General features: G+C 46.2%; 1 protein-coding gene across 1 annotated transcript in view; it reads left to right on the top strand.

The window, feature by feature from the left end:
* The first annotated feature begins 14084 nt into the window (after nucleotides 1-14084).
* TMEM141 (transmembrane protein 141) overlaps nucleotides 14085-21065 on the top strand; it is a 24757-nt gene continuing 17776 nt past the window's right edge. Inside the window, exons 1-2 of the mRNA XM_018556763.1 lie at nucleotides 14085-14197; nucleotides 17990-18056. Coding sequence (XP_018412265.1) covers nucleotides 14144-14197; nucleotides 17990-18056 — 121 coding nt within the window. The 5' untranslated portion in view covers nucleotides 14085-14143. The remainder of the gene's footprint in view (nucleotides 14198-17989; nucleotides 18057-21065) is intronic.

Raw genomic sequence — 21065 nt, 5'->3', positions numbered from 1 at the left:
TCTCATTCAAGTGGGAGGGGCTGCGTCTGACTGGCCTCCTGAAAATGCCTGTTGCCTGGCTGTGTCAGACAAGTTCTTGTTAATTACATGCCTGGGGCAAGCATGCTGTATGAGTGTCAGAATCCCTCATCGCTCTACTTGTTCGAGATCAGCAACTCAGAAAGCATTGAAGCCAAAGCATCAGCATGACAGCCAGGAAATTAGCATTCCTAAAAGGGAGAGCTCAACAAAGGCAATCTCCATTATATTCTCATGACAGTTTCCTATTACAACAAAGTGCACTTATCCTCCTTCAAATCACAACTAAAGTCCACATTAACGCAGGCGTTCAGCCAATCAAATCACAACTAAGGTCCACAATAACGCAGGCGTTCAGCCAATCAAATCACAACTAGAGTCCACAAGAATACAGGCGTTCAGCCAATCAAATCACAACTAAGGTCCACAAGAATGCAGGCGTTCAGCCAATAAAACCACAATGCTAAAAATACTAGGGCTGCAACAACTAATCGACATAATCGATTATAATCGATTATTGAAAAAGTTGTCAACTGGTAGAAGAAGTAAGGAGGAGCAGGTGTGGGGGGATGACAGCCGCCGATAGACAGGTCCGATCTCGTCAGCAGAGGGCAGTGTGTCTGACAGGTCACCTAGTGAGGAGTTGGAGCTCCCAATGTCTCCCTTGGGGTTTGCAGACTGAGGGCGAGACTCATGTTCCGGTACAAAGTATGAGAACACGCTCAGAGCTGTGAGACACACGTCATCTTTCCTGGCCCTGAGGGAGAAAGGAAGAAGCCTGAGAACCCGAACCCCCATAACTACACCCCTTTCCCCATCACCCTGTACTCCCAGCCCGGGACTTCTCCGGACCCCCCCTCCATCAAAACCGAAACCCCGACACAACAACTCACCGCCTCAGCAAATCGTGTCCACCAGCCCGACATAGTTCCTTCCTGACTAAAAACGAGAGGAATTAAGCGCCTCCTCCCCCGGATATGATTGGTCCAAACACCTCCTTTTTACATGACGTCATAGCGTCCACCCCACCTTAATATAAATTACATCATATAATCATCAGTGACATCATATTATCGATGTATAGAATCCATAATTGCGCCTTTCTTCACACTGCAATCTTAAAGTGAAAGTAAAACTGCTCTGCTCAGCTTTACTTATGTCATCGTAGCTGACAACTGCCCCTCATTTGAAGCAAATCCCTCTGTCCCATTCAATTCAATTGCCCCTCTTCCCTCCTTAGTTTCCCGTCTTCCCTCCTTAGTTGCCGCTCTTCCCTCCTTAGTTGTCCCTTTCCCTCCTTAAATACCACTCTTCCCTCCTTTGTTGTCCCAAGCCAGCCCATATAGAAGTGCACCTCCTCCATAGGCACAAGTGATCTTCATGAACTGATGTGACTTTTTCTAGAAATGTTTGGTGTCAGACAACTATGGCTGTAGATGTATTTATCCCTGTCAGAGGTTTGTGTATAAAAGGCAAACTACATTCAGCTACACCAACCTAAATCCAGACAAAGCTGGTCTAGTACGGAAGACACAAGAAGCTGTGTTATTAGATAGTCACCTGCCCAGCAGTCTTATGTCCTTCTAGTTATGTACTTGTTATATCCTACTGCCAATGACCTCAGTACTTGTCTTGTGATTTTCTCCCATTCTAGTCACAACCAGATTTACAAGCTATGTGCCCTTCAGCAAGACTCCTTAGAATGTATTTTCTGTTTCAGGGCCTGTTCACAAGACGTGGGGATTGTGTCCGGACCAGAACCGTGCGCTCCTGCACTAAAAATGTATCCCTATGTGTTTTATGAGCTACAGTTCTCACGTGCGCAATCCGTTCCGGTCCGGACAGAGGGCCCATTCACACCATGTCTGGATCAGATGCGGTACGTTACGTTTTTCTTCCGCACCAAAAATGCATCCCAATGCATTTGTATGTGATTTTTGGGCTCTGTTCACACCAGTGCAGGAAAAAAAATGCTGCATGTCACATTTTTCCTGCACTGGAACACACCCGAACGCGTCACAAACGCACTACACTGGAACGCAACAGAAGCTATGACATGGAGCAGGAAGAGATGAATTTGCATAATGACATAACCCCAAAAACCAAAAGAAAATGCACTGGAACGCATCACAAACGCACTTCACCGCGTTTGCAGAAACGCGTGCAGATCTGGTCCGGACATGGTGTGACAGGGCCTAGAGAAAATGCTGCATGTCACATTTTGTACGGTCCGGAAACGCACGAACGCGTAAAAAACGCACCGCACTGCAGCTAACATACTGGCAGCCCTACTCCCACCAAACCCCCGTTTAACTGGAACGCGTCAAAAATGCATAGCACCGCGTCTGCAGATCTGCTCCAGATCCGGACCAGATCTGGTCCAGACATCGTGTGAACAAGCAGGGCTTGTTCACACCAAGTGCGGAGCAGATGCAGTGCAGAGCAGTTACAGAATGCATCCAATGTATTCCAATGGTATTTTGAGCTCTAGTTCACACCAGAGCGTTCAGTTCCGGAGCATGTGGAAAAACTGCAGCATGCCCTATTTTTTCTGCTCTGGAACGCACCAAAACACATGCAAACACATAAAAAATGCATGCTAACCCCTTGGAACGCACTAAAAGCCCATTTTAGGCTTTTAGATTGTAAGCCCTCACGGGCAGGGCCCTCCTTACAATCTTGTCTTGAATTGTATTGTGACTGTAATGTCTTCCTTATATTGTAAAGCGCTGCGCAAATTGTTGGCGCTATATCAATCCTGTATAATAATAATAGTAGGCTAAAAAGAAAAAAACGTCCCGGAACACGTCAAAAACGCGGCAAAACACACTGCACTGCATGTGCAGAAACTCTTGCAGATCTGGTCCACATTAGGTGTGAACAAGCCCTTAACTGAACTCAGTGACATTACCATGTGCAATATGCATTTAAAGCCGTACTCAACTATTTTTTAAAAATCACAGAGGACATAAATCCACTTTGTGTGCACCAAACACTTTTGCTAACCCGGATAATACCATATAAATTTAGCAGTGACATCATCACTGTGCTGTACATGATGTGGGCAGAGAGCATAGCTGTGGGAGGGGCCAGCAGCTCCATTCACTACAGACTGCAGAAAACTACTGGAGGGGCGGAGACAAGACCAGTCACCCAGCACATAGAGAGAGAGCAGCAGTGACCGGTCTTTATCACAGGAAGTTCCTGTACAGTAGTAGAGTTTCACACATAGATCTGTTAACAGTACACAAAGCACAACAAGATTCAAGTAAGAATACACATGGTTCTTGTATTTAGACTCTTTATATTTGCTTATCAGGGACTGAGGCTTTAACAAAACATTTCCCAGTCTTCAAATTAAAATTTCCTTTTTTTTGGTGTGTGATTTTGTGTTTCCATTCAGTATTGAAATGTACCAGCTTTAGTTCCCACACTGCCCTATCTGCTGCTACTGGAGACAAGGCAGACAAAATCAGCTAAGAGTAGCACTTTACTTCCCCACTGACCTAACCTTCTTCTTCCTTAAACTGTACTATATATCTCCGGAAACCTGATTAATTTCCTGTCATTTTTTTTTTTTTTAACTCTTCATATGTATTTGGTTCCTCTCTGGTAAAAAGTGTCCCAGAAACTGTAAGAAATAAAAAACCTAATTTCCTTCCCAGACCTAATTATGGGGCATATTTAGCAGTAGAGCATTGTACGGTGTTGGGCTTCATTCACGAATGTGCATTTTGCAATCTACAGATTCCTGCGGCTGGAATCCCAAATATTCCGTTTAGATGCGGCCGCTGTCACACATTCAAGTTAATGACTGGGTGACCACAGCCACATCTATAAGCTGCACTCCACATGTAATCGTATCATATATGATCACATGCAGTTTGGAATAGATGACTGTTCCTAGACACATGGTAGACATGGACAATGATCTATTCCAATGTAATCATATCACACATGATTCAGGTGACCATACATTTAGCGAACCAACCAAAACTCACCCAGTAGGTGTCGTTGTCAGCACCTTATGGGCAGCATCCCTTGATGCTCCTTCAGCTGATTGAAGGAGGTGGTCAGAGAAACTTCGAACGAACAGAGCCGGCAGCCAATAAACTGCCGGCACTGTTCGGGTACTCTGACAGTGGCTGCCAGCCGCTGTCAGAATACAATGGAGACAGCGTAAGATTCCTCGATCAACATTTGTAAGTGTTGAAGGAGTAATCTGTTCTATTTTTTCCGTTCAGCCCGCGGGTTGAACAAAAAAAATAGGCCAGTGTATGGCCAGCTTTACATGCAGAGTGGCGCTTATAGATGCGGCCACTGTCACCCGGTCATTAACTTGAATGCGTGACAGCAGTCGCATCTAAATGGAATATTTGGGATTCCTGCCACAGGAATCTCAGAATGCACATTCACACATAGTATGAATGAAGCCTTAGCCGTTTAAGAGGTCTACTAAGAGGGCGTTTAAGGGGTCTATTTCTAAACAATTTGCTGGACCCTTCTCCCTTCAAATATCTACCAGCCCCTTTTTCCCCCTATACATGCATTTAAGTAGCACTCTTGTCTTGAATGCGGAACACATAGTTTATTAACGAAGCCAGTCTGCACAAGCCCTTAAAGAGGAACTACCACCTCCTATCCCTTACAGCCAAGGAAGGTCCCATCTTAGCCTCTATGTGGATTGCAGTTGTCATGGTTTTGCACATGTGATCAGATATGACCCCAGCCATTTGAGGACTTGAAAGTTCAGTTGAGAGTTGAAATAAGCACACTGGCAACCTTGAGAGTTGGCATGCCTTAAAACGAATAGTTTTGGGAGACGATTAAATTAGTGGTGTGATGTTTGGGGATATTAGCACATATGGCGAGCGCTTTAAGGATGCACTCTACTCACAATATCTTCTTTTTAAGGGCTTGGTAGCCCACTTGTATTCAAACGAAAGTTCCCACATCCACATCAGATATCCTCGCAGGGGCAGTATCCATTCACTGCTTGCAACATAACACTAGTATAGCCTCCAGGCTTCCACTCTTATCGTTAATATTTCTGACCCACCAGTCCTCCCTGTAGTGCTGTCCCACACTTGTACTGGTGGCCCCTCAGGCAGTCGACTCTCTAGCCTCACCAGTTCTCCTTATCCTCCCTGGCTGTCTTCATGTGCCTCCAGTACACACAGCACCTGACTCCACTTTGACTTCTGGGGGAGTCCCCCTGACTCCTGAAAACCGTCTGTTCCTATTACCCAGGAGGAGCTCACCCCACTACTCTCTGACTTCTGGGGGAGTCCTCCTGACTCCTGAACACCATCTGTTCCTATTTCCCAGCAGGAGCACACCTGACTCCTCTCTGACTTCTGGCGGAGTCCTCCTAACTCCTGAACGCCGTCTGTTCCTATTACCCAGCAGGAGCTATTTCTCATAGTCAGCCTCCTTTCCTTAAAGGAGAACTATGAGGGAAGTGATTTACACTCATCCTCATAGTTAGAGCCGATGTGTGACATTGAAACCTTAACACATCGGCTCTATTGATCGGGAAGTGAGCACATATATACTGTCGCTCGCTCACTTTCCGATCATCTCCCTGCAGAGAGCAGTAACTGGCAGTCACTGCTCCCCATAGGGATTCCCTCCTCCTCGCTCCGATCCTCCAGCACTGACTGGAGGAATGCACAAGAGAGAGGGCGGGCACAGCTGGCTCTGCCACTGGATAGGTAGAGCCCGCTGTCAATCAGGGAGCTGGGTGGATCTCAACAGTATCGTCAGGATCCATCCCGGCTGCAGCGCTCTCAGTATATAGCAAGCAATAGCCCTCTACATACTGAGCTTTGGGGAGTATATGTCCTCCCGTAACGCTAAAGAGTCAGTATATGTCCTCCCGTAACACTAAAGAGAACTATGGGATAAAAAGGTTACCCCGTTGTTCTCTTTTAAGGGTTGCACACAGGGGTGTAACTAGATCATAGGGCCCCATAGCAACATTTTGTATGGGGCCCCCAAGCTCCGCAACCTACCCCCAACCAACCATTTCCTTCTCTTCAGCTCTGCTCCTGCTGACTTTGACATCAGGGCTGAAGAGGAGATCACTCCACCGCTGGTTTGCCACATTGCTGCTGCCTAGCAGGCGGGGCTGAATTAAAAGCATCATGGGCCTGGTGCTGAGGATTTTGGTGGGCCTTTTTATGAACGTGTCAGCGTTCACCAGGGCCCTCTTCCTCCTGTCCGGGCTGTGATTTGTAGTCTCTCTACAGTTTGGAGTTAGTGGTGGATCGCCAGGGCCCGGTTGCAGCTGTGACCCTGGTAGTTCTGTCAACTCCAAACTGTAGAGAGGCTACAAATCTCAGCACATTATACAGCAATGCAGAATACCGCCAACTATAGAGGACTACAAATCCCAGCAATACAATATACAGCAATGCCGAATACCACCAGCTATGGAGGACTACAAATGCCAGCAATACATTATACACTAATGCAGGAATAATATGAAGCAACATACTCTGTGTTTCTCCCGGTTTGCGGCCTGATTTCTCCAGGGTCTCAGGAGGGCTGTGCAGGTTCTCAGTAGGGCTCTCAGGTAGTCAATGGGGCTCTCAGGTGGCCAGTGTCGACGTTCTCATGTGGATGGTGCGGCCCTCTCAGGTTGTCAGTGCAACGCTCTCAGGTGGTCAGTACGACCCTCCCATGTTGTCAGTGCGACGCTCACAGGTGGTCAGTGCGGGGCTCTCAGGATGCTTCTGACAGGGCCCCCCTCTGCCCTGGGCCCCATAGAGGCCGTGTTGGTCACTATGGCGTCAGTTACGCAACAGGTACATAGTACATGAAGATCTGCCCAACCCAAGCATATGCTCACTGATAGTGTGCCCCATGGTATATGGTAGAAGCCCTGAATCCCTGACATGATGCATGCAAAAGGCACACTGATAGGATTTTGGGCATTACAATATTCATACATCATACATGAACAACTACCTATGCAAGCATATCATGCACAAAGGACACTGACAACTGAGAAGTTTACTGGCTGGGGGAGGGGGGAGGGTTACTGCAGCCACTGACCTCTCCTGGCCTGGTGTCTGGGAAGGGTGGTCTGGGTGGATATGGTACTGCCGCTGCTGACTTTTCCTGGCAGGACTTGGTGTGCGGGAGGGGGGTAGTGGAGTGTGCCGTTGATGGGCTATGTGTGCGGGAACAGAGGAAGAAGGTGGAGTCGGTACTGTCACCGCCGCTGACCTCTCCTGGCCAGGTTCAGGTTGCGTGGGCGGGGAGGAGGGTGGAGTGGGAACTGCTGCCGCTGACCTCCTCTCCTGGCCAGGTTCTGTGTGCGGGGCATCCAGGTGAAGTTTGTACTGCCGCCGCTGGGTTCTGTGTGGGGAGGAGGGTGGAGTCGGTACTGCCACTGCTGACCTCTCCTGGCCTGGCTTGATGTGCGGTGTGGGGGGGAGAGAGAAGTACTCTAGCCCTGCTCCGGACCGCCCCCCCCCCTGTCCCGGGCCCCTTAGCGACCGTGTGGGTCGATATGGTGGTAGTTCCGCCACTGGTTGCACACACCTGTGCAATCATCAAGTGCTGGTCACTGCAAAACCCTGGACCCATGACTGGAGCTTTCTTCTCTCCTGTCTCCTGAATCACTTTGAAACCTCCCAGTTCCAGGATCCCAAGCAGAATCTAGACAAACCCTTGCTTCCTGACACCTCTCAGCCCCTCTGGCTGAGAGTCCTGGGTGATCATAACACCCAATTTCACAGTGGGATTGCTGCACAATACCACAGTCGGTAAAGTTCATCTTTAAAGGGTCAGTTTACCCAAAAGGGATTTTTAAAGTGTATTTCCACTTTGGCAGCCAAATTGGGATAACACATATTTTATATTTGTTACATGTCCCCATTTACATAGCATAAGCTAAAAAAAAAAAAAATGCTGCATGCTGAAAAATGGCCTGGATGGGAAGGGGGTTTAACACCGCGGATGTCAACTGGTTAAATTGCTTTTACTTGAGTTAAGATTCCTTGGCTTCTCTTTCTTTTGTAATGGTAGAAGGTGCTGTGAGGGGTGAGGTGGTAAAGGATTACAACCCAGGCGTCTGCATTGTATGTTAATTAAGTTAATGAGAGAAACACAATCCTCAAAATTCAGTCCTAAGTCTTTCTATAAGGGCAGATCACTGAGAAGCTGCTCAGAAAACCTAATTTCAGCCATGTTGCCTGCTGCAGCAAAACATCTAAAAGGTAATTTTTTTTTTTGGTATACTGTGTGAATGGGAACACTTAAACATATAGAGGGGTTTTCTGAAATATGACTGCAAAAGTGGAAATACACTGTAGCGCCCTCTAGAAATGTCACTATCAAATTTAGTGAATATCTTTACTGTAACCAGTCTAGATACTGATTATTCTGAGTTCTGCATTCTACAGGTGTCCCTGAGTTTGCTGGATTGATTGCTCCTCCTGTTGCTGAGGAAAAGGGAGCCTTGGCATACAGTGAGGGAGGATCCATCCTTAGACTGTGACTATGCACCTGACCCTGACCACTCTCTGAGCAGGATGAGGGCAGGTGATAAATGGTTTGGGGACACTGTGCAGAACTCTCTCTCCCCTCCAGGGGCCTCCCGCTATGAGGCTTATGTGATGCAAGTGACTGGCCTGGGCCTCAGCACATGGCAGGTGCTGAGGGGCCTAGAGGCCTAGGACACTACAGAGGCTTTGCTTGGGTCCCAGCACTTGGCAGGGGTTGGGGGCCTAGAAGCAGAAGACACCACTGGATATCTGGCATGCACCTCAGCAAGTGGCAGATGCTGAGAGCACAGAGATTTCAGATACAGCTGCAAGGGAACCTGATGGAAGCTGGGCTGGAGTTGGAATCTTCTTGTCGAGGAGTGTCGCAGAGGAGCTGGTGAGAGCTACCGTCTGGAACCCTGTAAGAGATCCCTCACCCTATTCCCAGGTGTTTGCTATAGAAGAAGACAGTTGTTGCTACCTGAGTCCAGAGGTAGCTCTCTTTCCTTAAAGGTCCTGGACTATCCTGGCTGTTCGCTGTATTCTCTCTATTATTAGTCGCTTTGACAGGACCACCGTGCTATTGACTTTAGCTGTTGCTAGGGGAGAAAGCAGTCATCTGAAGAATTGCCAGGGCATCCTACAGATCCCAAACCCTCTCTCCTGTTGAAACAGGTAGGAGAACCCTATTTCATATTGAGCGGTTCCTTCGGGGGTGAGCGCTACAACACTTTAAGACATAAGTTGAGCCTGGTGGACTGAGTCAGCCCCTGACTTCTTATGTGTCTTATTTACTTGATCATAGAGATCCCAATTTCCATAAGAAGCCGAGCTATAATTTCTGTTCCTGTCCACTTGGGAGTCATGTGGGTTACTGCCTACCTTTGTGTGTTTCAGCTACTTCTATTACATTCTTCATAATATAAAGTAAACATAAAATCCAGCCGGGTGAGTGGTAGCTCCTCATAATGGTCACAGCAGCAAGAACTCAGCACAGAGATCTCACCAATAGAATCCCCAAGACTGTTGCGAGGTTTAAGTCTCCAGCACCTACCAAACACTGAAATATCACATTTGGGAAGCCTCGTTCTTTTAATATAACTGTAAAATTAGGAATTGTGCAACAAATCTTTTTAAACATAGGAACGCGGCTAAGGTTCTTCATCGGAACACAGTTGAAAGCATTCCAAGTCTATATGCGGTTTTGTAATAACAGATTGCACAGATTGCACAAAATAAACCAGTGACACATTCCCTGCTTACCTTTCATATGGAAACACTCGGGAATATATCCAAGTCATTCTTTTTATCCGCACGTGGAGTCAGAGCACATGCTATGGAAGGGAAGCTCGCCTCGCGTCTCATAGGAAGTGACGTAAGCCATGTTATAGTGAACACTCTGGAATGCAGACTTTGTGGTGTGAACCGGCTCTCTCCTCTCCCGTTTCTATCTGCTGTCTCTTCTCTCTCTCTGCTCTCACTTTCTTCTCTCTGCTGTCTCTTCTCTCACTTTCCCTGCTGTCTCTCCCCTATCTGTCTTTTCTTACCTCCACTGCAGCAGCTTCCCAAGTCTCCTTTCCTCTCTCCTTACTGTCTGCGGCATCTGACACATTCAGCCACACGAGCACCGGGGTAGGACAGGACACAAGTCAGTGAGCCGATCGCGATCTACCAGTGTTCGCTTTGCGATCTACTGGTAGATCGCGATCTACCTAATGGGCACCCCTGTTATAGAGGAATGATTTCCTCAATATTTTTTTATATCTTCAGCAAATTATATATATTTAGTTATAGGTATAGTCTGCTAGGCTGAGGCACCCCGGTCTATGGATATGTCTTGGATACTCTAACAGTGAGATCTACCTGCCATGATTCCAGGCTCTGTTCATGTCCACCTGGGAGTTGCAGGAAGTTCTGTCTCTTCCTATTACATTCTTCATAATATAAAGTAAATATAAACTGCAGCCGGGAGAGTGGGAGCTTCTCATATGGGCTGTGCTGTGCAGACCCAAAAACACAGGGCAGAGATCTCACCAATAGAATCCCCAAGACTCTTTAACGGAACACAGTTGAAAGTATTCCCAGTCTATATGCCATTTTGTAATAAGTTGCACAAATCTCGGTACATGAAGCAATTCGGTTTGTTTTTTTCTAACAGCAATAAACCAGTGACTAATTCATCGCCTACCTTTGAAATGGAAATGCTTGGCAATATAGCCGAGCCATTTTTCCCCTCACTGGACACATGGAGTTAGAGCACATGCTATGGATGGAAAGCTTGCCTGGCGTCTCATAGGAAGTGACATAAACCATGTTTCAGAGGACTGATTTCCCCAAAAATTCTTACACATCTTTTTTCAAATTAAATATAAAATCCAGCCAGGAGAGTGGAAAACCCTCATAATGGGCACAGTAGATGTGAAGACTCAGGAACATAGGGATCTTACCAGATGGTGCCAAACTAGTGATAATAAGTTGTTCAATAAAAGTTCAAAGATGTCGCACTCCACAAGATCTTTACCTGAAAATACAAGTCTTTATTCACAAAGCAAAATGCACACACTGTCCGTGACTCCCCCCACCCCGCCCCCCCTCAGTCCTCCATCGCTAATGCATTTCACCATTTAGGCTTAATCACAGAGATCTATGATATCTATCTGTGATTAAGCCTAATGGTGAAATGCATTAGAGGTTGAGGATCGAGAGTCATGGACAATGTGTGCTTTTTTCTTCATGAATAAAGACTTTTATTATCCAGGAAAGATCTTGAAGTGGAAACGCGCTTGTTGCCTGCACCTGGGACACAGACGAGTTAAGAAGCCAGATTCAGAATGTGAGCAGGGTTTTGCTTTGTCTTGGATTATAATAAATTGTTCAAGATAAAATAAATTAGGCAATTATGTTTTTTTTTTATTATTCCAAAAGGACTGCCAATGTATCACAATGGACAGAAAAATGTACCTGCACCTATTTTCCCCCGATGCAGTGGACTGCAATGTGTGGTAGAGCAATAATGTGCATTGCAAAGGTGCATTGGGATGCCATTGAAAATGAATGGCACTGCAGTGCACCAACACACATCTGGTGCATTATTGCCTGCCTAAAGCCGAAGTCCATCTTCCTAAATCCGCCCAAACCCCCACCAAAGCATTTATTAAAAAAGAATTGAATGCATACTTCCTGGAGTCATCTGCATCGTCATATAAAGCAATGTATCCTCTTCTTCTGGTGGTGAGCAGTTCTGCATTGAACAATGCTCAGAAGGCAATAGAAGCAGACGGGCACTGGATTTCAGACAGGTAAATCAGGGGACAGCTCCAAAGAGAAGGTGAGTATTGCAGTAAAAGTTATTTTTTTATAATATTAAAAAGTGTAGGGAAATAGTTTTAAAAAATAAAAATGAATTTGGGTTTTACAGACCTATAGGCTATCCAAAAGCTTTTCCGAGTATGGATCTCTAAACATAACCCTCTAGAAATTTTGTTGCAGCTTCTGAAGTTGGAAGAACCAATAAGATGCAAATTCTGCCAAACCAGACACCCCCCCAACAGAAAGCCAGCAGCCGCCATACAGACAGGGAACAACCAGAGAGTCACTGGAGTAGATGGAGCATGTACCATGACTATTGACATATATTCCTAAAGGATCACCAGAAGGGGTTCCCCAAGCATACACCTTTCGCAACTCGAGAGACAATAACCTGGATAAACCACCACAGATTTACCACAGCGACGTAAGATGAAAGTCCAGGAACCATTTCCAGGATACCATGTATAGGAGGACAGAAAAAGAACGCATTGGGAGTGAAGTGAATTTTATCTATAGAGTGGTCCTGTGGAGGTAAAGTGGTGGAGCTGGTACCCATCTGTATTCTGCTATTGAAATGTCAGGAATAACTTGTTTACAATAATTCTATGCCTGCCTTGACCATGAACAGTGAAAGCTGGCAGATACTTGAGACATTGTATATAGCAACCTCTGTTCTCCATAGAAGCAAACAGAACTTTTCCTGCACCAGCCCCTGATGGCTATTAAAGCAGAACAGGACCTAGCAGGCAGCATTAAACTTGTGAACAATAACATGACCAGACCACCTTCAGAAATCTGCAGCGCCCTCCAAACTTGACAAGCTTTGACTACAATTTTCAGGTGAACTACAACGTTTCCATCTACTGTACCAAAGCCTATGGCCCCATTCACACCTACAGTATATCTTTATGTGCCATCAGGGGGGTATGGACGATACCCATGTAAGGAGCCTGGGGGGCCCGGTCCCCTACTAGGGGAGGACTGACTGACCTGACCAAGGCTGGCAGGGGAGGAGGTGGAGGAGCCCGTGAGCTTAGCAGCGCCAGTCTGGTGGCAGGGGAGGCCGGGCCCAGCAGCGATGGTCCGGTGTGTCCGGCGGCGGAGGAGGCCATGGCCCAGCAATGGCAGGTAAGGAGGTGCGTGTGCATTGAAAGGGACCCCAACCAGCCCACCTGAGACCCTGCAGAGCCCACCATGGAGAGTCTCAGTTGGACTATGCAGAATCCATGGTGGGGTCTGTAGGGTCACTCAGGTGGGCTGTGTGGGGCCTCAGGTAAGTCCAGAGTGCAGTGCGTTACTAAGTCCTGAGTCCAGAGCGTTACTAAGTCCTGAGTCCAGTGCGTTACTTAACCCAGAGTAGAGTGCGTTACTAAGTCCAGAGTCCAGTGCATTACTAAGTGCAGAGTTCAGTGCGTTATGAAGTCCTGAGTCCAGTGCATTGACAAGTCCTGAATCCAATTCATATACTGTTCTGCACTGCTGTATAATGTATTGCTGGGATTTGTAGTCCCCATACAGCCGGTGCCATTCTAGCCATGGGGGGCTAGCCATGTAGGCTGTATGAGGCCCCATGATTTCTCATGGCGGCCTTGGGTGCCATTAGGGATTCCTGTGTCAAGAACTTGTGTTTTCCTGCAGCAGCAATCCCTAATCTGCCATTTACAAGCTGCAGCTGTCACCCGTTCAAGTTAATGACAGGGGGTCAGTCACTGCATTGTAACACAGGCACACCGCATGTAATCATATTTGATGCGATTACAAGCGGTTAGGAATCAATCACTCTCCCTTGACACACGATTGACGCTTGTAAACTGTAGATTAGGGATTCCTGCTGCAAGAAAACGCAAGTTCCTGATGCAGGAATCCCTAATTGCTCCTAAAGTTATAGGTGTGAATGGGGCATTACGTCAGCCAAAGTGTGTGTTTCTTGTTTTGGAAAGAGTAGGGAAGAGTTAGCATATGTTTAAGAGAACAATAACATCATGTATTGTGCAAAGACTGGTCTTGAATCTCGATGTGCCCAGATATGGTGTGTGTATATAGAAACAAGTGACCTCTTAATCTACATTTCAGATTGCATTCTTTATTAACATTTTATTTTGTTATGTTTATAAAAGAAGTTGAACTACATTTACTGAGTACAGAACTTTCTGGACACATCATCGCAGTGCTTATCCTGAGTCACTATTACCTGACAGTATAGTCCTCCTTTCCTGCAGGTGGCGCTGCTCACTGACGTCACATGAAAACGAAACCCGGAAGAGTTTTTCCGCCGGTGTTCGGACACCAGAAGGAGAGATATAGCGAAGAGCCACTTCTCAATGGTGAACCTGGGCTTGTCCAGAGTGGACGATGAGCTGGCAGCTAAGCATCCGGTGGGTGGTATGGGTGTGCTCTCTGAGGACACGTATGGCAAGTTTATAAGGACCTAATCCTTGCTGGATTCTGTGGCACTACGAGTCCCAACATGGACCAAATTTAGTAAAACATTTGCAATTACAGTATAGATAACTATGGAGAATAAAAAAAAATGAAAATGTAGAAATATTTCTGTGAAAGTGATCTTGTATATCCCTTAACAGTGGAGTGCGAGCAGCATTTAAAGCTGTGGGGTGGTGATATTAGCCATGACAAGCTGGGTGGATTTGTTGGGACATGTAGTCCATTGTAGAGGCCAGAGTCACATGTTCTTGCTGATGAGTGTATTCTCTGGAATTTGACCTCCCACATATCAGAACAAATGCTCATGGGTTTGGGTGGATGAGGGAATTTACAGGCATGTTGTTGGAATGTTGAGTCATAAGATTGACAGAAGAGCTGTCATTAGTTTAACCCTTTTGTTCCTAAGGACGTAAGACTTATGTTGAAACAGAAACTCTTCTATCTGGCCACCTAGGTGAACCTTATCTTTTACTGTCCCCCTGCACTTTCGTAAATGAACACAGAAATGCTCAGTACAGAGCACATCCGTGTTCATGCATAACTGAAGTGATAGTAAACATGGAACACATGTTTACTATCACTTCAGTACGAGAGTGAACACAGAAGTGCTCTGTAGTAAGCACTTCTGTGTTCATTAGTACATGCCAGGTTGCAGACAAGAAAGAGATTGAGGACGGGGTGTCCTCAATCCCTTTCTGTTTCAAAAAAGAAATAATTAAAGAATAAAAAAAAGAAAATAGAAAGCAGGCCTCATTCACAGAGCCACAAAGGGCTTACTGCATCATGAAGGAGGGTAGCTTTACCCTCAGGCGTTACAAGTGCTTGCGGGTAGCATTCTGTGCAAATCAATGACAGGCTGACAGACGCCATGGCTGCATGCTTATATACACACATCTGAGTGGTCACAGGGATGGATGAGCTGTCCTGGATGCAAACTGTCTGCATCCAGTTCTACTCATATGTCCCTTTGCTCATGAGCTACAGCTGGCGCTGCTTTCCGACACTTGCGGGTGTGTCTGATAGCGTGTCCCCCGCTATGTGCTATGATCCCTCCAGCCAACCCCTATCCTCTGTACTGATGTAGGGGTCAGCCATGGAACCACAGTGTGCTCCGGGGGACACAATCATAGGCGTTCGGTAGCAACCAAGCCCATAGCTCATGAAGACAGAACCAGAAAGTTACGTGTTCCTGCTTTTCATTTACAACATTATTCTTCCATAACTTTTGCCAACTAGTGACAGGGTGACTTCAAGCTGCAGCCAGAACATTTTATTTCTTTTTGGATGGAGTAGGGAAGTTTTAGAACCTCTATTAGGTCTTTATTGACATCTGTGCCCCTATTGTAGAGCCAACAGGATAACAAAAGCACGAAAGCAATTTAAAAAGAGAACCACATTTAGGTCTCGTTCACACCTGGGCGTATTGCACATGCGCGTCTGTCGCGCGGTTTTTTTACCGCGGGAAAAAAGTCGCGCGACAATTGCGCGTTTCCGAAGGCTACTTGGCTGTATCCCAATGGAAACGCGCAACAAAACAGCCCAAAGTAGTACATGTACCGGTTCAGGCGTGGGCCGTTTTGTAGCGCGTTAGGGATGGGCGGAAATACGCCAAGGTGGGAACGAGACCATTGAATACAATGGGATTTATATTTTTTAGAGTTTTGTAGAGCGTTCGTCGAGCGTAGAACGCGCTACAAAACGTTCAGGTGTGAACGAGGGCTAAAGAGGAACTTCACCCAGTCTAAAGGTGCCCATACACCTTACGATTATCGGACGAAACTTTTCGTCCGATGATCGAACCGTCGTACGATTTTCGTATGACGCCCCCATCCTGCCCCGATTATCGCAAGGTTCAATTAGCGGTAGTTAAAAAAAACACCTGGACGACTTGTGGTAATTGACCGCAATTATTTTCGTTTGCGCATGCGCAGTGTTAATCGTACGACTTTTGACGGACGGAAACGCCACCAACCATGCGAACATTGTACGATCGACCAAAGTTTTCAAACATGCTTGACCGTCAAAAGTCGTACGATTGTACAGTACTATCGGTCGGGCACTCTATTCACACGTTACGATTGTCGTACGAAAAGTCGATCGCATACGATTATCGTACGATAATCGTAAGGTGTATGGGCACCTTTATGTCCCACAGGTCTGGTAGATTTGACAGCCGTAGACAGAAGTGGCGGTCACTTCTCCCAGAGCTGGAGTAGGACGATTGGAGTGACTTTGGTGATGGATACATGTCCTCAGTAATAGCCTCTAGTGATAGGCTGTTGCAGATTACATTTTTGAATCAAGTATACTACACTCCTCTATTGTATACAATGGGCCTTCGATCCAACCCAAGTTGTTTCAAGCGCTGTGGTCGTGAGGCTGATTTCCTCCACTCCTTCTAGGCATGTCCACACACCTTTTGGTCTGAGGTTACTTCCTTCATGGAAGCTAGCCTGGGTTTTCCTAACATATGTAATCCTGCATTCTGCCTGTTTGGTCTATTTGATGAGCTGCCGTTGGCCTCGGGGGCTCAGACACTACTCTGCCTGCTTTTATTTTATGCCAAAAAGGCTATTCTCCTGGTGTGGGGTAGCCCTAAGGTTCCCTCCCTGGGTGACTGGAAAAGGTTGGTTGATCAGGCACTACCCCTCTATAAACTCACAAATGAGCAGCGGGGCAGACCGCTCCTCTTTGATCGCATTTGGGGCCCCTGGCTCTCTTCCCATACATCTGTAGATTTTACTTAAAATACCTCACTGCTTTGTGTTGTACTGGAGCTCCTGACGTCCCTCACATTCCCTGAAATGTATCGCAGGAAATTAATATGCCAAATAATCCCTTTGTACTGAATCTGAATCTGTATTTTACATATAGCCCATTTCCTCTGCTCTGGAGTTTGTAAGCATAACATGTATGTTATATGACAACTGTGAGACAATTGCCTCTGGGTTATGTTAACCCGGTTGTCTGGTTTTATTTTATTGTTTTCTTATTTCCATTTTTTGTTGTTGTCATTTGTGCATAAGTTGTATAACAATTGATAAAAACCAATAAAAAGCATCTTTAAAAAAAAAAAAAAAAAAAAAGGTATGCCCATGAAGTGAAGCACTGTCTTCCTTGCAACCGATTGTTCAGTGGGGTCTCTGTTCTTCCATGTTGTCATCTTGCATATGGTAGCTGGCTGTCGCCTCCCTGATGCTCATAGCAAGCCCCCTGATGTAGTGTAGCTGCACATGCGTGAGATTGGCAGCCTGCGGGGAGATTGTCCTGTAATCTATCTCAGGAGACTGCAGATGCTGAGAGCCAAGTCATTCTTGCCTAGGCCAGGAAAGATGAAGTGGGAGAAAGTACCACAAGAAAAGGAACTTGGGCTATTAATAAAAACGGATGTGATTAACAGGGAGAGGGAAGTAAGCCGGTAAGAGGAAATTAATTTTGTGCAAGAAGGTCGGCTTTAAGGTTAGAATTTCTGAGGTTTTTATTCCTGTTCTGGTGATAAATGTGTCCCCCATTTCTTGTATGGTTGTCACAGTGACCCAGAAGAAAGGGACAATTCCCCTAGGGGTCAAGGACAGGAATACAAACCTGACAGCTTTTAACCAAAAAGGTGATTTGGCTGAAATTGGGCTTTATTTTAATAGCATGGGAATACCACTTACTGGTGAATACTTCATTTGCAGCACACAAAGTCATCAAAATGTTTACTGAAATTTTTTTTTTTCCAGGGCTTATCAGGATATGCATCATGTCAGTCAAAAGCTTTTATGATGGGAGTAGTCACTTTTATGACAGGTAATAACATGATTTATCAAGTCTTTTTGCAATAGAAATTGATCAGTACCCTATAGGAAAACAAGATGGATTGCCCCTAAAGCTGTTCAAATATTGAATTAGAGACTTATTGTTTCCTTCTGCTAATCTTATCCTGGTGCTGATATTTGTTCACACATGCTTGTTTAGCCACTTTATGAACGGGGTGTTTACACCCCCTTCCTGTCCAGGCCATTTTTCAGTATTCAGCACTGCAGTACTTTGACTGTCATTTGTTCAGTCATGCAACGCTGTACCAAAATAAATGTTATACCATTTTTTGGCACAGATAGAGCTTTCTTTTTGTGGTATTTAATCTTACTAAATACTACATAAATGTACGGTAATGTCAATAAATGTGCGGTAATACACCTTGGAGTTAAAAATAGGCAAATGGACTATACACTTATGGGTGTGCCACTAGGGAAGTCGGAAACGGAGATGGATTTGGGGGTCATTATAGACTGAAGAATAGCTTGCAGTGCCAGACTGCTGTAAACTAAGCTAGCAAAGTCCTGTCTTGTATTAAGAAGGGAATGTATTGCAGGGACAAGTCTATAATTTTGCCACTTTATAGATCACTGGTTCGGCCACATCTGGAGTATGCGGTCCAGTTTTGGTCGCCAATACTCAGAAAGGATGTCCTTGAGCTGGAAAAAGTCCAGAAGAGGGCAACCAAACTCATCAAGGGGTTTGAGAATCTGAACTATGAAAGGTTATTAAAATGAAATATGTTCTCGTTGGAGGTTAGGAGATTAAGGGGGGACATGATTTTCATGTATAAACTATTCAAGGGTGACAGCAACCTTAGTAACAAACTGTTTACGGTCAGCTCCGTAACAAAGACCAGAGGGCACAACCAAAAATTGGTGGAAAAAAAATTTCACCACACAGGGCGCAGGGGGGTTCTTCACAGTTTTTTTCGAAGCCCGTGGACGTGCATCAAAACTTCCCCCTGTGAACAAAAAAAGTGAACCGTGAAATCACAGCACACAAAAACGTGCACAAGGGTGCAAGGTCCTTCGAAAGAAGGGACCTACTTTCCCGGCCCCCCGGGGCGCAAGACTCCTGACAGGGGGTTGAGACTGTTGGTCCACCAATCCGAAGGCCGGTGGAACCATTTCCTTCGGGGACCTGCCGCAGCAGGTCCCTCACAGTACTAGGCAAGGGGGCTCTCCCGAAGAGAGACCCCCTTCCTGGGTGGGAGGAGACAGAGAACCCCGTAGGAGGCACAGAATCTCCTCCCAGCGTCAGGAATAGGCCCCGAAGAAACCTGCACCATCAGCATCTGTGGGTCAAATTTAAAAATAAAAAAGTATCAAACGTGCATAGAGTGCATAAATAAATCTAAAGTGCCAGTGCACCACGCTGACAGGCCTTAGGGGCCGGAGTGCAAAAATATTGCCCCGGACTAGCCATAAGGCCTGTCCAAGAGGCGTTGTGCAGAAAAATACAAGGTGGTATGTGACCAAGTGATCAGTGAGTCAATGTGGGGTCCCACACCCAAGTGACTTCCTGAGCACCCCTGGGGCGCCACCCCCAGGGGGCACAACACCACGGGCTTCTGCCGCCCCCAACCCTCCAGCCAGACCAAGCTTCGTATCCATTCTCTCAGGAGGCATTAGCACCTTGAGAGCCTCCTGCCTACAACTGGGGACAAGCTCGGCATAACCGGACCAGAATCAACCCAGGAGGAAAGGAGGCCCCTCCAGTACCCACCAATCACATCAGGGGATACCGAGCATCCTGCCCGTCAGTTGGCTCAATGCCTTTCTTCCCTGAAGACTGATATGAACAGATACTACACTTGATCTTAGCCAAAAGGCAGAGATCTTTTGGAACTCCATTGGCCTCTCTATGTGCGTCTGTGGCTCCGCCGTATATTATCGGGGGGAGACTAGAGTGTTCCTGTCCCCCTTGAGTTAGGTCACATCGTGATTCTTGATCCCTAGGTAAGTGGATGTACATTATAACCAGACCACGAAGGATATCTGCATAGCTAAATAACTAAAAAACCCCTCCACAACCTGTGTTGTAAATGCTATACAATTAGTTTTGTTTTCTACACTTATCTTTATTGCTATAACATAGGGGCTATCAAGCCCCCCTTATGTGATAAAACAGATACAGTGACAGGTCCCCTTTATGAAACATCAGGGGTCTATTAGACTCCTAATATCACCTAGGGACCCCAAAGAAGCTGATGAAGCAGAGATCTGCTACAGCAACCGGAGAAATTACACGCTGAAAACTGAATTACATCACTTCCACTTTCAGTGATTGAAGGGGAGATCAGCCGCTGGAAGTGTGCTGATCTCCCTCCAATCAATATACACGTACAAATTGAAAGAAAATGCACTTATCTCACTGCAAGGTTCTGTCCACTTCCTGTTGCTGACATCACTGGGCCTCACAGGGAGATCTTACGAAAGGTCAATATCCACATTTTTATAAAAGGATGCTTCGGGAATGTGTTCTTGTGGGATTCGAGTTCTCGAACTTTCCCAGGATCCCACAGGAAGACCTACTGATGTATTTCACATAGACAAGCCTGCCTAAACCCTGAGGAAAAAGTAAATAGGTTTTATGATTTTCTCCCAAAGGATTTTTTTGTTTATAGAGTAGGGAATGGTTACAACTAGGGATGCACCGATACTAGTATTGATATCGGTGCCGATTTCGAGTATTTGGGCGAGTACTCATACTCGCCCAAATGCTCCGATCCCTAGCATGAGTACTTCCGGTATAAGGAAGCCGGGCAGCGCATCATTACACGCTGCCCGGTTTCCCGATTGGCCGGGAAGCGGCTCCATGCTCTCTCGTCACTTGTGATGAGAGAGCATGGAGCCGACTTCCCAGCCAATCAGGAAGCCGGGCAGCGTGTAATGACGTGCTGCCTGGCTTCCTAATTGGTCGGGAAGCTGGCCAATCAGGAAGCTGGCCTCGTGAGGTAAGGTTACCTTACCTTAGTATGTGCAGCCTGTCACCCCC

This window comes from Nanorana parkeri, unplaced genomic scaffold (assembly GCF_000935625.1).
Source record: "Nanorana parkeri isolate BGI_ZX_2015 unplaced genomic scaffold, ASM93562v1 scaffold251, whole genome shotgun sequence".
Classification (NCBI taxonomy): Eukaryota; Metazoa; Chordata; class Amphibia; order Anura; family Dicroglossidae; genus Nanorana; species Nanorana parkeri.
The sequence above is the reverse complement of the archived record's forward strand: the minus strand, read 5'-3'. Positions and strand labels throughout refer to the sequence as shown.